This window comes from Salvia miltiorrhiza, chromosome 8 (genome assembly GCF_028751815.1).
Source record: "Salvia miltiorrhiza cultivar Shanhuang (shh) chromosome 8, IMPLAD_Smil_shh, whole genome shotgun sequence".
Classification (NCBI taxonomy): Eukaryota; Viridiplantae; Streptophyta; class Magnoliopsida; order Lamiales; family Lamiaceae; genus Salvia; species Salvia miltiorrhiza.
The window spans coordinates 54,195,464-54,209,975 of NC_080394.1; the positions used below are offsets into that span (position 1 = coordinate 54,195,464).

The 14,512-nt window shown below is 38.7% G+C and overlaps 2 protein-coding genes across 2 annotated transcripts; one reads left to right on the forward strand and one right to left on the reverse strand.

Moving 5' to 3' along the window:
* The first annotated feature begins 9,714 nt into the window (after positions 1-9,714).
* On the forward strand, positions 9,715-11,073 carry LOC130999170 (transcription factor MYB17-like). The gene is made up of 2 exons (XM_057924671.1): positions 9,715-10,087; positions 10,173-11,073. Exons 1-2 carry the CDS (start codon positions 9,955-9,957, stop codon positions 10,928-10,930), a joined length of 891 nt encoding a protein of 296 aa, XP_057780654.1. The 5' UTR covers positions 9,715-9,954; the 3' UTR covers positions 10,931-11,073.
* Positions 11,015-13,041, reverse strand: LOC130999171 (remorin-like). Its single transcript, XM_057924672.1, has 5 exons — positions 12,480-13,041; positions 11,958-12,008; positions 11,711-11,798; positions 11,481-11,562; positions 11,015-11,401 (listed from the first exon to the last, which is right to left on the reverse strand). Exons 1-5 carry the CDS (start codon positions 12,661-12,663, stop codon positions 11,201-11,203), a joined length of 606 nt encoding a protein of 201 aa, XP_057780655.1. The 5' UTR covers positions 12,664-13,041; the 3' UTR covers positions 11,015-11,200.
* Between the last annotated feature and the right edge of the window lie 1,471 nt (positions 13,042-14,512).

The following is a 14,512-nucleotide window of genomic DNA, read 5'->3' on the forward strand; positions in this document are numbered from 1 at the left end:
ATAGTTTCAATCGGAGATTTCCTAGCTGTCGACGATTGAATCGTGCACTTGGAATAGTTCCTGCATCGAATCGACATACACGTGGATACCTTAGTAGTGGATTCACGGCAAGAATCGAGACGCACGCTAACCACACAACGAGTAAGTTATTCTTATTGTTGTGTGCCTATCTCTATACATGATGCATTTGTAAATCTAGATCTAATCCTTGAATGTATTTTCCGCTGCGTATCATTAGATGATGTCAAGGATAACCAACAGTGGTATCAGAGCCCGGGGCTCGATTTACAATTGTAATTATGTTCTAATTAACTATGGGCTGATGAAATTTCAATTTGGAATTAAAGAATGTTCAAAATCTGATTTCTGGAATTGCTTGGACGATTTTGAAATTGAAAATTTGAAAAAGATTTGCTAAAATTGGAATTGAAATCAAAAGTTTTGGAATTGGGATTTTGTTGCTGGGCAACATTCGAAACTTTGCTGGGCCATTCACCGGATCCAAGCCGACCACCTTGATGAACGAGGCGGCGACGGTGGCTCGGGGCTCGCCGTGAGCAGCGCCCGACCACCTACCGCTGGCTGCGTCGCGGTGCGTCGTGGCTTCGAGCCAACGTCCGCTGCACCTCTTTAACAGTCCCGCTGACTCGGGCTTGGAGTCCGGTGGTGGGAGATGACGGCGTGGTGGCGTGTTGGTGGCGAGAGGCGTCGCACCGGTGGTCTTCTCGCGCAGCGGACCTGCGCGCTCGCGGCGAGGGCGCCGCTTCTTTTCCTCCGCTGAAGACGCCCTCCGACGCAGCTTCGAGCCGCGACTGGCGTGGAGGCGCGACGTCTGATGGCGTCGTCACTTCGTACGCGGCGGCGACGGGCTGATGGGCGGCGTGGCTGATGGTGACGAGAAAGGAAGCGGCAGTTGCTGCTGCAAATTCATTTCTCAAACCCTTGTGCTGAAAATTGGGTTTTGGGCCAAGAGGAGTTGTTGGGCTGCAATTTTCAAAGGCTGGGCCTGGTTTTGGGCTGCTGCTGTGGACTTCCATGGGCTGCGAATTTGATTTAATAAATGGGGCTGGGCCTGCATTTTATTAAATGCCCATTTGGGGCTGTAATAATAATAAAAAAAAAATCTTTTATTAATTTTGAATTAATAATTGAATCCCAATTTCAGAATTAATTTATTAATTGGATTAATAAATTTAAATTAATGTTATTAATTTTGAATTAATAATAATAGAAATAAATTTATATTAATTTAGAATTAATATAAATTGATTAATCCATATTTAATTAGAGAATAAAATATTAATTTGATTAATGATTTTATTCGTAGAGATTTTATGTCTTTATGTGATAAGCATGTTATTTGATTTTATGCTTATTATTTAACTATAGTAGTTAAAGACCGCATTTATCTTGGGTAGGCGGCGCCCAATATATGTAGTCCGCTTTGCTATGTATGGGTAGGCGGCGCCCAATATGTGTGGTCCGCATTTTATATGCCTGGGTAGGCGGCACCCAGTAATTGTTTTGCTATTTAATATTGGATATTAAATATAAGCAATTAGTATCACATACTAAATCCCCATTAAATATAAGTCTTTGTGTAAGCACAAAACGCGTCGTCCATCATAATTGTCTGAGCAACCCATCCTTTTCGATCAAGAGTATTTACACCCAAGTGTTTGCTCTAGTCTACAAGGCCAAGGCTCATTCATAGGTTGGCACCGTGTGATGGGGTTGACTTGCTTGATCATTTGTGGCGTGAAACTCGACCAAAGTGATTTAAGGACGCAGATTAATTAGATTAATCAACCGAGAGTTGCAAAATTGTTGTTGCAATTGGCTTAGAGGCCTATTAAGTAATATTATTGCAGTCATCAGCCCAAGCAGAGGCTGCATAATATTGACTTGGATCTCGGACCACTAAGATTTATATAACATATAAATCCGTATTTTACGTTGGGGGCGTAAAATATGTCAAAAATTAGTGGGAGCTAATCAATACGATAGCCCATTGTTTGATTAGTGATACAATGTGATCATAGTTTATTCTTTCTAATTTGCTTTTCTTTATTTATTGATCAGATAATATGTCGAATTTGTCATTGAAATGTTTGATGGAAACAAATAAGTTGACTGGGTCAAACTTCACGGATTGGCTCCGTTGCTTGCGTCTGGTCTTAAGGCTGGAGAAGATTGAGTATGTCTTGGACAACCCAATCAGTGTCATTCCTGACAAGCAGTCTGCTGAGTATGCATCATTTGATGAAGCTACTCACAAGAAGCATGTCGAGGATGCAACATCGGCACAATGTGTGATGTTGTCCTCTATGACTACGGAGTTACAGAGGCAACACGAACACATGTTCCCTTATGATATGCTGAAACACTTGAAGAGTCTGTATGCTTCAGAAGCTCAGACTATGGAGTATGAGATACTCCGAGATCTTTTCAAGTGTAAGCTTCATGATGGGGGTCAGGTTTCTGATCATGTACTGAAGATGATCGGGTTGATTGAGAGGTTGGCATCGATTGGAACGATGCTACCCGCTACTGTCTCTGTCAATCTGATTCTGCAGTCTTTGCCTGCCTCATTTGAAAACTTCATAGTGAACTTCAATATGAACGGCACGAAGGCAAGCCTGCCTGAGCTTCATAACATGTTGAAGACCTATGAGTCTTCCACCTCTAAAGGCAAATCTGTGCTCATGGTGAGCTCTACTGCCACGTCTTCCAAAAGGAAGTACAAGCAGAAGAAAAAGCAGAAGAAGGCATTTGATGCTGGTTTAAAACCTAAAGGTGGAGGGACTCAGAAAAAGCCGAAGTTGCCAAAGGATGAGTGCCTATTCTGTCATGAAAAGGGGCACTGGAAGAGAGACTGCCCGAAATACAAGGCACAAGGTGCATCGGGTATGAGCTCGGGTATGTTTGTTATTGAGATAAACATGTCTATTAACAATTCACAATCTTGGGTATTAGATACAGCTTGTGGCTCACACATTTGCAATAATGTGCAGGGCCTAAGTGAAACCAAGAAAGTGAGGCCCGGAGAAGTCGATCTACGCGTGGGAAATGGAGCAAGAGTTGCTGCCGAATGCGTAGGGACTTATAGATTAGATCTTCCTTCGGGAAATAGACTAGTTTTAAGTAATTGTTACTTTGTTCCTTCTATTTCCAAGAATATTATTTCCATTCCAATGTTAGACATTGAAGGTTTTTCCTTTCATTTTGGAAACGGTAGAGGTTCATTTTCAGCCAATGGATTGTTTTATGGAAGTGCCTCTCTTTTGAATGGTTTATATTATCTTGAATGTGAAAGAAGTGTTCTCAATATACAAAACAAACGACCTAGGCTGAGTAATACGAATAATACTACTTATCTTTGGCATTGTAGACTTGGTCATATCAATGAGAACAGGATAGCAAGAATGAGAAAGTTAGACTATCTCACATCATTTGACTTTGAGTCATACGGTGCTTGTGAATCTTGTCTCAAAGGTAAGATGACTAAGAAACCTTTTTCTGGGAAGGGGTTACGAGCCAAAGACTTGCTAGAATTGATTCACACAGATGTGTGTGGACCGTTTCCAACAGAAGCAAGAGGTGGATATTCGTACTTCATAACTTTTACTGATGATTTTTCGAGGTATGGATATGTGTATCTCATGAAGTACAAATCTGAGGCCTTTGAGAAATTTAAGGAGTTCAAGTTAGAAGTCGAGAAACAACTTGGAAAAAGTATAAAGGCTCTTCGATCAGATCGAGGAGGAGAATACTTAAGCCATGAGTTTCTTGATTACTTAAAATCACATGGAATTCGGTCGGACTGGACACCTCCGGGAACGCCTCAATTGAATGGGGTATCCGAAAGGAGAAATCGAACTTTATTAGATATGGTTCGATCCATGATGAGTTTTGCAAGTCTCCCTTTATTCCTTTGGGGCTATGCTCTACAGACCGCTGTTTATATTCTGAATAGAGTTCCTTCGAAATCAGTCGAGAAAACACCATATGAGTTATGGTGTGGCCAAAAGGCGATTCTTAAACATATACGGACCTGGGGTTGTCCTGCGTATGTTAAAAAGATGATGACTGATAAATTGGAATCTAAAAGTGAGAAATGTTATCTTGTGGGATATCCTAAGGAAACAAGAGGGTATTATTTATACGTTCCCGGTGATCACAAGGTGATCGTTTCACGGAATGTGACGTTCCTAGAAGACATTTATGTCTCTAAAGAACAAGGTCACAAGACGATAGAACTTGAAGAAATTCAAGAACCACAAAATAACATAGAGGATGAAAACTTGTCTAATGGTGTGGACAAGAATTCAGTGGGAGTATTTGATGATCTATTGGGAAGGGGAATATCTCTTAGAGAGACACCTCAAAACAATGAGATGCATCAAAAACATGATGATACAATAGTTGTATTACCACCACCTCAAGAAAATCTTGAGGAAATCCCTGAAAATTCCGAAACTGTTGAAACATTCAACACAGAGGAACCTCCTCACGATCAGAATGTACAACCTGAACAAACGCAAGAACAACTCCATAGGCCTCGTAGGAATCGTCGAGCACCTGAAAGACTTAATCTATTGGTTGAGAACCAAGATGATGAAGTTGATCTGGATGATGATGAACCTAAGACCTATATCGAAGCGGTGTCGGGCACCGACTCGGAGAAGTGGCTTGAAGCCTTAATTTCCGAAATGGACTCGATGTACTTCAATCTAGTCTGGGAACTAGTTGATTTGCCAGATGGGAAATATCCTATAGGCTGCAAATGGATCTTCAAAAAGAAGAGAGATGCAGATGGCATAGTACGAACCTACAAGGCTAGGTTGGTGGCAAAGGGTTATAGTCAACGCGAGGGCATTGATTATGACGAAACCTTTTCACCAGTCGCAAAGATCAAGTCCATTAGGATTTTACTTGCTATAGCTGCATACTATAACTTTGACATTTGGCAAATGGATGTCAAAACCGCATTTCTCAATGGAGAACTTGAAGAGGAAGTCTATATGACTCAACCTGAAGGTTTTGTATCCAAAGAAAGGCCGAATGCAGTATGTAGGCTAAAGAAGTCCATTTATGGACTTAAGCAAGCTTCTAGGAGTTGGAATATTTGCTTTGACAGAGCTATCAAATCGTTTGATTTTGTCAGAAGCAAAGAGGATCCATGTGTTTATAGTAAACGCAAAGATGGGAACATTGTCTACCTTATCATATATGTTGATGACATTTTGATTATGGGTAGTGATCGTTCTATGATGCAATCCGTGAAAGATTGGTTGGCTAGTTCCTTCATGATGAAGGACCTGGGTGATGCTTCATATATCCTTGGGATAAAGATCTATCGGGATAGACCTAATAGATTGTTGGGATTATCACAATCCACCTACATAGACAAATTGCTAAAGCGCTTCTCAATGGAAAATTCTAAGAAAGGATTTCTTCCTATGAGACATGGTATAATCTTGTCTAAGAAGGGTTGCCCTTCTAGTGACCAAGAGATTGAATACATGAAAAGGATCCCATATGCTTCTGCTATAGGATCGATAATGTATGCCATGACATCTACTAGGCCAGATGTGGCATATGCGCTTAGCATGACAGGCAGATTTCAGCAAAATCCCGGTGAGGTACATTGGAGAACTGTCAAGACTATTCTAAAGTACCTTAGAAGGACTAAAGAATACTTCTTAGTCTATGGTGGACAGCCAGAGTTATCAGTTACTGGGTATACTGATGCTAGCTTCCAAACAGACCATGATGACTATAAGTCACAGTCTGGCTATGTCTTCATCCTCAATGGTGGAGCAGTTAGTTGGAATAGTTCCAAACAAAGCACTACTGCCGACTCCACCACCGAAGCCGAGTATATTGCTGCATCTGAAGCTGCCAAGGAGGCTGTGGCTCTGTTAGAATTCGTGAAAGAACTGGGTGTCATTCCAAGTACCAATTGTGCAATACCGTTGTATTGTGACAATACTGGTGCAGTTGCGCAAGCAAAGGAACCAAGACCCACGAATAGAAACAAGCACATTCCTCGAAGATATCATCTGATCAGAGAAATAATTGAAAGAGGCGATGTGAAATTAGAAAGAGTACCCACTGATGATAACTTAGCTGATCCTTTCACCAAGCCATTGTGTATAGCAAAACACAACAAACATTTTGAGAGCTTGGGTGTTAGACATGTTGGAAGTTGGCTTTAATTTAGTGGGAGTTTTGGTTTGAATGTCTTAGAAACAATTTGAATTGAGACATCCTTACCTGATCACATTTATATATGTTATTTGATTTCATGGGCTAGTGCATTTATTAGAATATTTGGTTTTATTGTTTGACTTTATTCTTTTATTTGTTCCCTTGAATTATCACTACTATTAATGATGTGAGACATTAATGGTTTGAGTATAATTCTAAAAGATGCCCTAACCAATGGTCATCAAGAATGGGATATTGATGACATGCGATAGGTTAGCATGTGGTTTGCATCATATTCTTAGAGAATGTAGTTGATCTCACAACTACGAGTAATTTGATTCTCGTGATGGACACATGAATATTTTGGAGAATATTGGTATACCCTGCTATTAAATCATTTGTTCTAGTGTCTATGATTTAATAGTGTATGGAGTATGTAATAGTCCTTTGACTTGAGGTCAATACTCATTTTGTTTGTTGAGTGGTGTGCTTTGACCAAGTACAATGCTTGCACTCCATCAAAGGGGTAGATACGGCTTGTGTTGGGTACATCATGAGGCAAATGGAAATGGTAGTTGAGCCAAGAATAGGATTCATTCCTCGATTTGAATTTCGAGAGAACACTTCAAATTCTCTATATTATTTGACCGTTAGTCATTGGCCAATGCAAAGATATATTCAATTAGAATAATTGAATATGATCGGAAGGGTCATTTAATAAAGATGAGATAAAATGATTGAGCTATTGGGATAGACACATGGCAGATCCTAGGCTCAATCGAGTGGTTCGTGAATGAAGGGATATTACATAAACTTCATATAAAGGTTTGTTTACAGAATCCACGTAAACGTTCTTCATATATCGAGTTCGCTACACAACGCAGTCTAGGAGTTTTGTGTAGACTTTAATTTGATTATCGTCGATAATGGAGGCCTAAAGGGTCACACTTTATGTGTACTGTTGATTCGCTTAAGAGTGCAAAGTTAGTGCTTGGTGTTTAATCTAATGCTAGTCCAAGTGGGAGATTGAAAGATATTATGGACTAGATTAGGATATATTTGATATATTCTAATGCTAAGTAAGACAGTTCAAGTGTGAATTACTTAGTCGTAATTGTTGACTCAAGTGTGAATTCCTTAGTCGTAATTGTTGACTAAGGAAGACAAGACAATTTAGAATTGTCTTCTTCGCTTATAAATAAGGAAGCTTGGTCTTACGAATAATATACGAAAACATACGAAAACATTAGCTTAGAGCTTTTGGCTTGCAAACACTAAGAGAGCACTATAGTTTCAATCGGAGATTTCCTAGCTGTCGACGATTGAATCGTGCACTTGGAATAGTTCCTGCATCGAATCGACATACACGTGGATACCTTAGTAGTGGATTCACGGCAAGAATCGAGACGCACGCTAACCACACAACGAGTAAGTTATTCTTATTGTTGTGTGCCTATCTCTATACATGATGCATTTGTAAATCTAGATCTAATCCTTGAATGTATTTTCCGCTGCGTATCATTAGATGATGTCAAGGATAACCAACAAATTTTTCATGATTTTGAGTGGAGGCAGTAAATTACGCAGAAAGGGAAATAGAGAGGGTGTCGCATATGGAAAAAAGCAGGCCAGAAAACATGCATGTGCATGAATAGAATCGTCAATCACACATTCCAAGACACGACAACTTTGTCTAAATCTTAATTCTCTCGACTTCTTCAAACAATGTCTCTCTGTTTGTGTTTTTTTCCCCACACCCAATCTAAAACAAGCAAAATCAACAGTGGTTTTTCAAAGTTTCAAACCTCTGAAACAAGATTTTTTTTTTTTTTTTTCCTAATTTATGACCTTTCACAAGAAAACATACGTATCTCTTAATTGATATTTTTTTCCCACAGCTCGTACCCCCTGCCCTCCTGCATGAATCTCTGTCCCACCCATCAATGCTTTCTCTCTCTAGAAAATGTGCAGTCATGTGGTTGCTGTATAGGTGGAGTGAGAGAAAGAGGGAAAGAATGGGATTATTCATTGAATGCAGAGTATGTCCTTTCACCATTGAAGAAACCCCATTAAATGCTTTCATCTTCACTGCTTCTCTCTCTCACACAGAGACGGATCTAGAGGCCGGGAAGCCTCGGTGGTTGCCCGGTCAAATTTTTTTATTACCTATATATATATATTGATGAAATCTCGGCGGTCGCCCGATCTATTTTTTTTACTAAAAATTCATTAAGAACATCCGATGAAATCTCGCCCGGTCCTAATTAAATTCTTAGATCCGTCCCTGCTCTCACATCCCATTTCCTTTGTTAACTTGAATTTACTCCTATCCTCACCCCATGGTCTACACAAACACACTGGAAAATCAAGAAACTGTTGGCACAAATCTTGAAAGTTTAATTTACATTTTGCCTTTTTCCACCTTATATTTTACTGCCCAAAGCATTCAACTCCAAAAGTCTAATAGTATTAATGAGTTTTTTCCCTTCTTATAGTATCACATGCTACACTTGGTGTCTTAATTACTTTGTGTCCCACTTTTTCGATTTTTCTACTTTTTTCTTTAATTTCAATTTTACATGTTTTATTTTATTTTCGTTATTATTATTAAAATTTATTCCATCCAATTAGGATATATAATTGACTTTATCATTTATTTTTACTTTTATTAGTTTTTTTTAGAATTTACTTTTATTTGTTAATAATGCGTTTATGAGGTAATTTATGAAAAAATCATTTTTGAAAGAATTTTTTTTGTATAATTCATAATACTATGATAAAATATATTTTCATAAAAAATAAAATTAAAATAATAAGGGGTTATGGCCAAAAAATACATGAACTTTGAAAAAAATTATAATTTTCACCTGAACTTTCAATTAAGGTAAAAAAATACATGAATTTATATTTTTGTTGCAATTTTCAACGAAATTAGAGGTTAACTGACAGTCGAAATTAAGTCAAATATATTAATTTTTGCCTTTTTAGACCTTCAAACTTCTAAATATACTTTTTATCATCAGCTAGATCAACATCATGTGAACTTCTGACTGCCAACTAAGCTCTAATTTCGCCGAAAGTCAAATTCAAGTGAAAATTACAACAAAAATATAAATTCATATATTTTTCTGACTTAATTGAAAGTTCGGGTGATAATTACACTTTTTTCTAAAGTTAGTATATTTTTTTGCTATAATCATGCACAAAAAACTATTGTACACTGGATCTAATCCGCTATCTAAGCACCTAAATCATTGCTTGTTCAACTGAATCAAGAAACTAAAATTATTAACTTTGTTTGGGCTTTAAAAGATTAATTAAGCTACACAAACTATACATACACACACGTATTCTCGATATGGACATAACTTGAGCTCAAAACTTGCTGAAATTTTTTCAAAGTAAATAAGCGTGCTTAGTAATTAATGATACTGTTATGCTTCTGACTTGATTGATCCAAATTTCTCTCTGTGTGTGTGAAGTCTCTGTCCATATATATATATACATATATGAAATAGTAGTGGTGTCAGAAATAAATGAAAGGAGGTCAAGAAAAGAGCAATAAATAAAATATTCCATTGAAAATCAATCATTCAATATCCTCGTCCTTGTTGTTGAACAACATTTGCATCATTTATAGATTAGCAAAGATGAGAATCCTCTCAAAATAGAACCATTCAATGCCCCTCTGAGTAATCCTGTGGAGTGTGTGTTGAAGGTGTTTGTGTGTGTGTGTGTGTGATGGGCAGAGCTCCATGCTGTGAGAAGAAGGGTTTGAAGAAGGGGCCTTGGACTCCTGAGGAAGATGACAAGCTGGTTGACTACATTGACAAGCATGGCCATGGCAGCTGGAGATCCCTCCCCAAGCTTGCAGGTATATTTCATCAATCATGTTTTTGAATGCTGGTGGAATGCAATCATGCAGAGTAAACGCTCCCTTTAATTTTATTATCCCGCAGGTCTTCTCCGTTGCGGGAAGAGCTGCCGTCTGCGCTGGACGAATTATCTTCGTCCAGACATAAAACGGGGCCCGTTCACGGCCGACGAGGAGAAGCTCGTGATCCAGCTCCACGCCGTCCTCGGCAACAGGTGGGCGGCGATCGCGTCCCAGCTCCCGGGCAGGACGGACAACGAGATCAAGAACTTGTGGAACACGCATCTGAAGAAGCGGTTGCTGCTGATGGGGATCGACCCCGGGACTCACGAGCCCTCTTCCTCCGGGGCGCTCGTGAGCCGGCCCCCCTCGGCCCCCTCCACGCGCCACATGGCGCAGTGGGAGGGGGCCAGGCTGGAGGCGGAGGCGCGTCTCTCCAGGGAGTCGCTCCTCTGCTTCCCCCCGGCGGCGCCCGGCTCGGAGGAGGGGGGCGGGGACCACTTCCTCCGCCTGTGGAACTCCGAGGTCGGGGAGACGTTCAGGAGGATGAACATCAAGAGCCAACCCCGGAGCCCGTCCTCCTCCGCCTCGACCAGGTGCCGCTCGTTCTCGGGCACGACCACCGAGGTCGAGCTCAAGGTGGCGGACGCGCTGGCCAAATCTACGAGCTCGAACGAGACGGAGGATTCCTCGGAATCTACGCTGCAGCTGCTGCTGGATCTTCCAAACAACAATGACATGAGCTTCTTGGGAGTTCCTGATTGCTACACCCTGTATCCAGATTTTAGCACTGATAGTTTGTTCCATTCCTCCCCTCAAGAACACAGAGATGGCTTCGTCTAGAGACGAAAATCGCGTTTCGCATTACTATAATGCGAAACGCGAGATGTAATAGGAGAGTGTAGGAAGATTCAAAGAGACCAGCAATGTTGCAAACTTGCAGTGGTATTTATTCAAGACAATTGTTTTCTTGTTACAATCCAAAAGATGACATAACAATAGTAGTAAAAAAGATCACACAGACAGAAGAAACTATACATAGGCAAAGACAAAAATTCTATGATTCAATGTTCAAACTTTTGATCAATGACGATTCCACTTGTGCTTTTAGTTTTAGCCACCGAGGCATCCGCAAGCCTTGGGTGGAGCTTGCTTCGTTGCGCGGAGTTTTGCAGCGGTCTCCTCGGTTTTGAGCAGATCTTCTCCGCGTTTGGCTTCAACCAAGGCTCTCTTCTCCTCCGCTTGCTTGTGCACCAGCCCCACCTTGTTCTTGATCTTCTCCGCGTACTCTCCCTTCTTCTTCTGCATTTTTTCCTTCAAGAAGCATACACGGTTCGTCTCATTGCTCGTAACTAAAATTGAAGCATTCATCAGCTCGAGAATGTGTGCATACCTCAATGCTCTTCAGCTCGCTCTCGAGAGCAGCCTTCTTCGTGTTCTCCCATGATGCAACGTCCGAGAGCTTCTTCTGTGCCCTGCCCCATCATAGCATATAGTTATTACTATCATCTCTCAATTTCTAACATCTTTGAAGAGACAAAGAGACGAGAAACCAAGGCATTCAAGATTTTTGCAGCAGGATATTGTTCATAGAAATGAGAAGAGATGAGGGATAAGCCCTACTTGTTTTCGACTTTGGTTTTCTCACTCTCTTCCCACGCCTTGATATACGACAACCTCTTCTCGTCATCGAGCTTTGCAAGAGCAACATCTACAAAATTCAGACAGTCCAACTTCTTCACTAAGTAATTTCCCCCAATCATTTCAATCTCATTCACTAACACAATTCATTCTCATTTCCTGATATAATACATCAACTCATGTTTAACTTCCCCTTGTGCAAAACAATCAATTCGAACGAGAAACGCACCTCTATCGAGGGATCCCTTCGAGCTTTTCTTGGCTAAGGGCTCAGGGATCACTGCAGCACACAAAAACAGTCCCTCAATTCAACTTCAATAATGAGAACTAATGGCAAAGAGTTTTCACAAAACAAATAAGCTTCAAAATGTTCTTTTCTGAGCCATGATTCTAATTATGTATGTGTATTATTCAATCTTGATATACAATTGGAGAAACAAAACAACCAATTAGTCATCACCAGTTCATCTCTTTCATATACAATATTAATTTTCAAAAAAGTGTTGTAAATAAATCCTAATTTCTCTTGACATCATGACCAAAACAAAGATGCTTATCTTAAAAGAGATACAGCTACTATAAATTAATTCCATTCAATTACAGCAAAAAGTAATGAATTCCCAGCAACCAAAATTCAATCTTTAGCATCTTCCTCAACAAAAATATCAGAAAAAATGCAGTGATAAATCGCAATTAGTCCTAGCTTAAGAGTCACAGCTGAGAAAGAGAGAGAATTGAGAAATGGATTTACTTGCAAGAGCTTTGGAGTCGTCGTGAGGTGGCGGCGGGACAGCAGGCTCATGCTGCACGACGTCGTTGGACTTCACCATCTCCGCCGCAGCTGGTGGCGCCTCCTCCGCAGCTGGCGGCGCCTCCTCCGCTTCAGCTTTCTTCTGAACAACTTCTTCCGCCGCTGCTGCTGTTGCTTCTGCCATTTCTATACAGTATGTATTTATATACAAAGTCTCTCTCTCTCTCTCTCTCTCTGACTACTGGCGAATAAATCAAAAGAAAGCAGAGAAAATTCTCCACTAACAGAGAAAGAAGTAGAAACGGTTGGCAATGGCGAGATGAGCTCGATGATAGGAAAAAGCTTATTGTATTTTTTGTGGGCCTTTAAACGCGATAACGCAAGCTCGCGATTTTGTGTATTGCGATACTCTGCAACGCGGCTCATGGTAGTAGGAAATGGACGCTTTCTGTGTACCGTTAAAACAGTACCGTTTAAGGATGGTGGTTGTGTTGACGGAGATAATGTTAGGGTGCACCGGAAGATCTGTGCGGGTGCGATGTAGAGTGGACTCTCCCACGTACCGACAGGTCACAATTTCGTGGTAAATACCGTGTGTACTCCCGTGTACTAGTATCTTATAGCGTGGTTAATATTTAAGATTAATGGTAGTATACTTAAATTTTAATTTTTGAATTCATATTATTATTATTTTTTTGAGAAAAAATAATATGCTTTTAATTGATACATAAATTTTGAACATCTTAAAATATAGTTTGAAATAAAATTTTGAGAATATTTATTTTATTTGGACGTTGAAATATTATTTCATTTTCTTTTTTGTCATAGCTAGTTTATATAAAAAATTCACGCGATAAAATTCTGGCATCTCTATAGGAATTAATGTGTTCCAATATTAATAAGGACCGAAATTCAAAAGGTTCAAAATTTATATACTTAATTAATCAAATAAATAATATTGATTAAAAATATAAATTTGAGTATATTTTATGTATTTACAATCAATTAACCTTTTATATTTGGTTATCAGTTTATCAAAACATAGTATGTATGATTTATTTTCTCACAAAATGGTGATTCCTTAAAAAAATATTAAACAAATGAATAAAATGAAGATAGAAATTATCATTCCATTCTCACATTTATTCTGCCATACCAACCAACTCGTAGAAGTGTCGCTTATTTTGTTTTAAAAAAAAAGTAGTATATAATTATGTATACGTAACAAAAGATAAAAAAAAATGGTAAATATTACTTTAAACCTCAAACTATGTTCGCACTATCAATTATATCCCGAACTATCGAAAATAATTTTTCAAACCTTGAACTATCAATTTTGTATCAATTGTACCATTTGTCCATTTTTTTAGCTTTAAAAATATGACGTGGCTCACCGAATGTTACGATGCATTTAGAATTGACATACATTATATAAAACGATGTGACTATATGCCTTATTAATTAAAAATGAAAAATGAATTAAAAGTACAGTTGATATAAAATTGATAGTTCAAGATTTAAAAAATTATTTTCGATAGTTCAGGATATAATTGATAATGCGAAAATAGTTCAGGATATAATTGATACGCATACATGCATGTGCTCTATATATAAGGTTAAGTACGTTAATCATTCTAAAAAAAAAGGGTCGTTAATTTTTCTTTGTGTCATCTCGTTTATATTAAATTCATGATTATTCGGTATAAAAACCATAATTCTCTATTTGCTTGACTTAACTATATATTATACTCACATACTTTCAAACATATTAGATATGATAATGAAAAAATATTACCTATGTACATAAATTCAGTCCTACCGACATCATTCTTTCAAGATATTTTATTTCTAATAAATAAACAAAAAAAATGCAATGTTCTAAAGTATAGACAAGTTAGATTGTAATTGAGATTTGATATTACTCCATGCTTCAATAAATGAGAGGAGTTAAATTTATCTTCATAATGTTAACGAGATCTGACATACAATTTAAAAATTGATTTTCAATTGAAAACAATTTTAAAATTGAAAGT

Excerpts from the sequence above, each read along its gene's own strand:
- LOC130999170 (XM_057924671.1), top strand. The coding sequence starts at position 9,955 with ATGGGCAGAGCTCCATGCTGTGAGAAGAAGGGTTTGAAGAAGGGGCCT. Across the intron at positions 10,088-10,172 it reads ATCCCTCCCCAAGCTTGCAG|GTCTTCTCCGTTGCGGGAAG; the intron begins GTATATTTCATC and ends ATTATCCCGCAG.
- LOC130999171 (XM_057924672.1), bottom strand. The coding sequence starts at position 12,663 with ATGGCAGAAGCAACAGCAGCAGCGGCGGAAGAAGTTGTTCAGAAGAAA. Across the intron at positions 11,563-11,710 it reads AAAACCAAAGTCGAAAACAA|GGCACAGAAGAAGCTCTCGG; the intron begins GTAGGGCTTATC and ends ATGATGGGGCAG. Across the intron at positions 11,402-11,480 it reads GCGAGCTGAAGAGCATTGAG|GAAAAAATGCAGAAGAAGAA; the intron begins GTATGCACACAT and ends TGCTTCTTGAAG.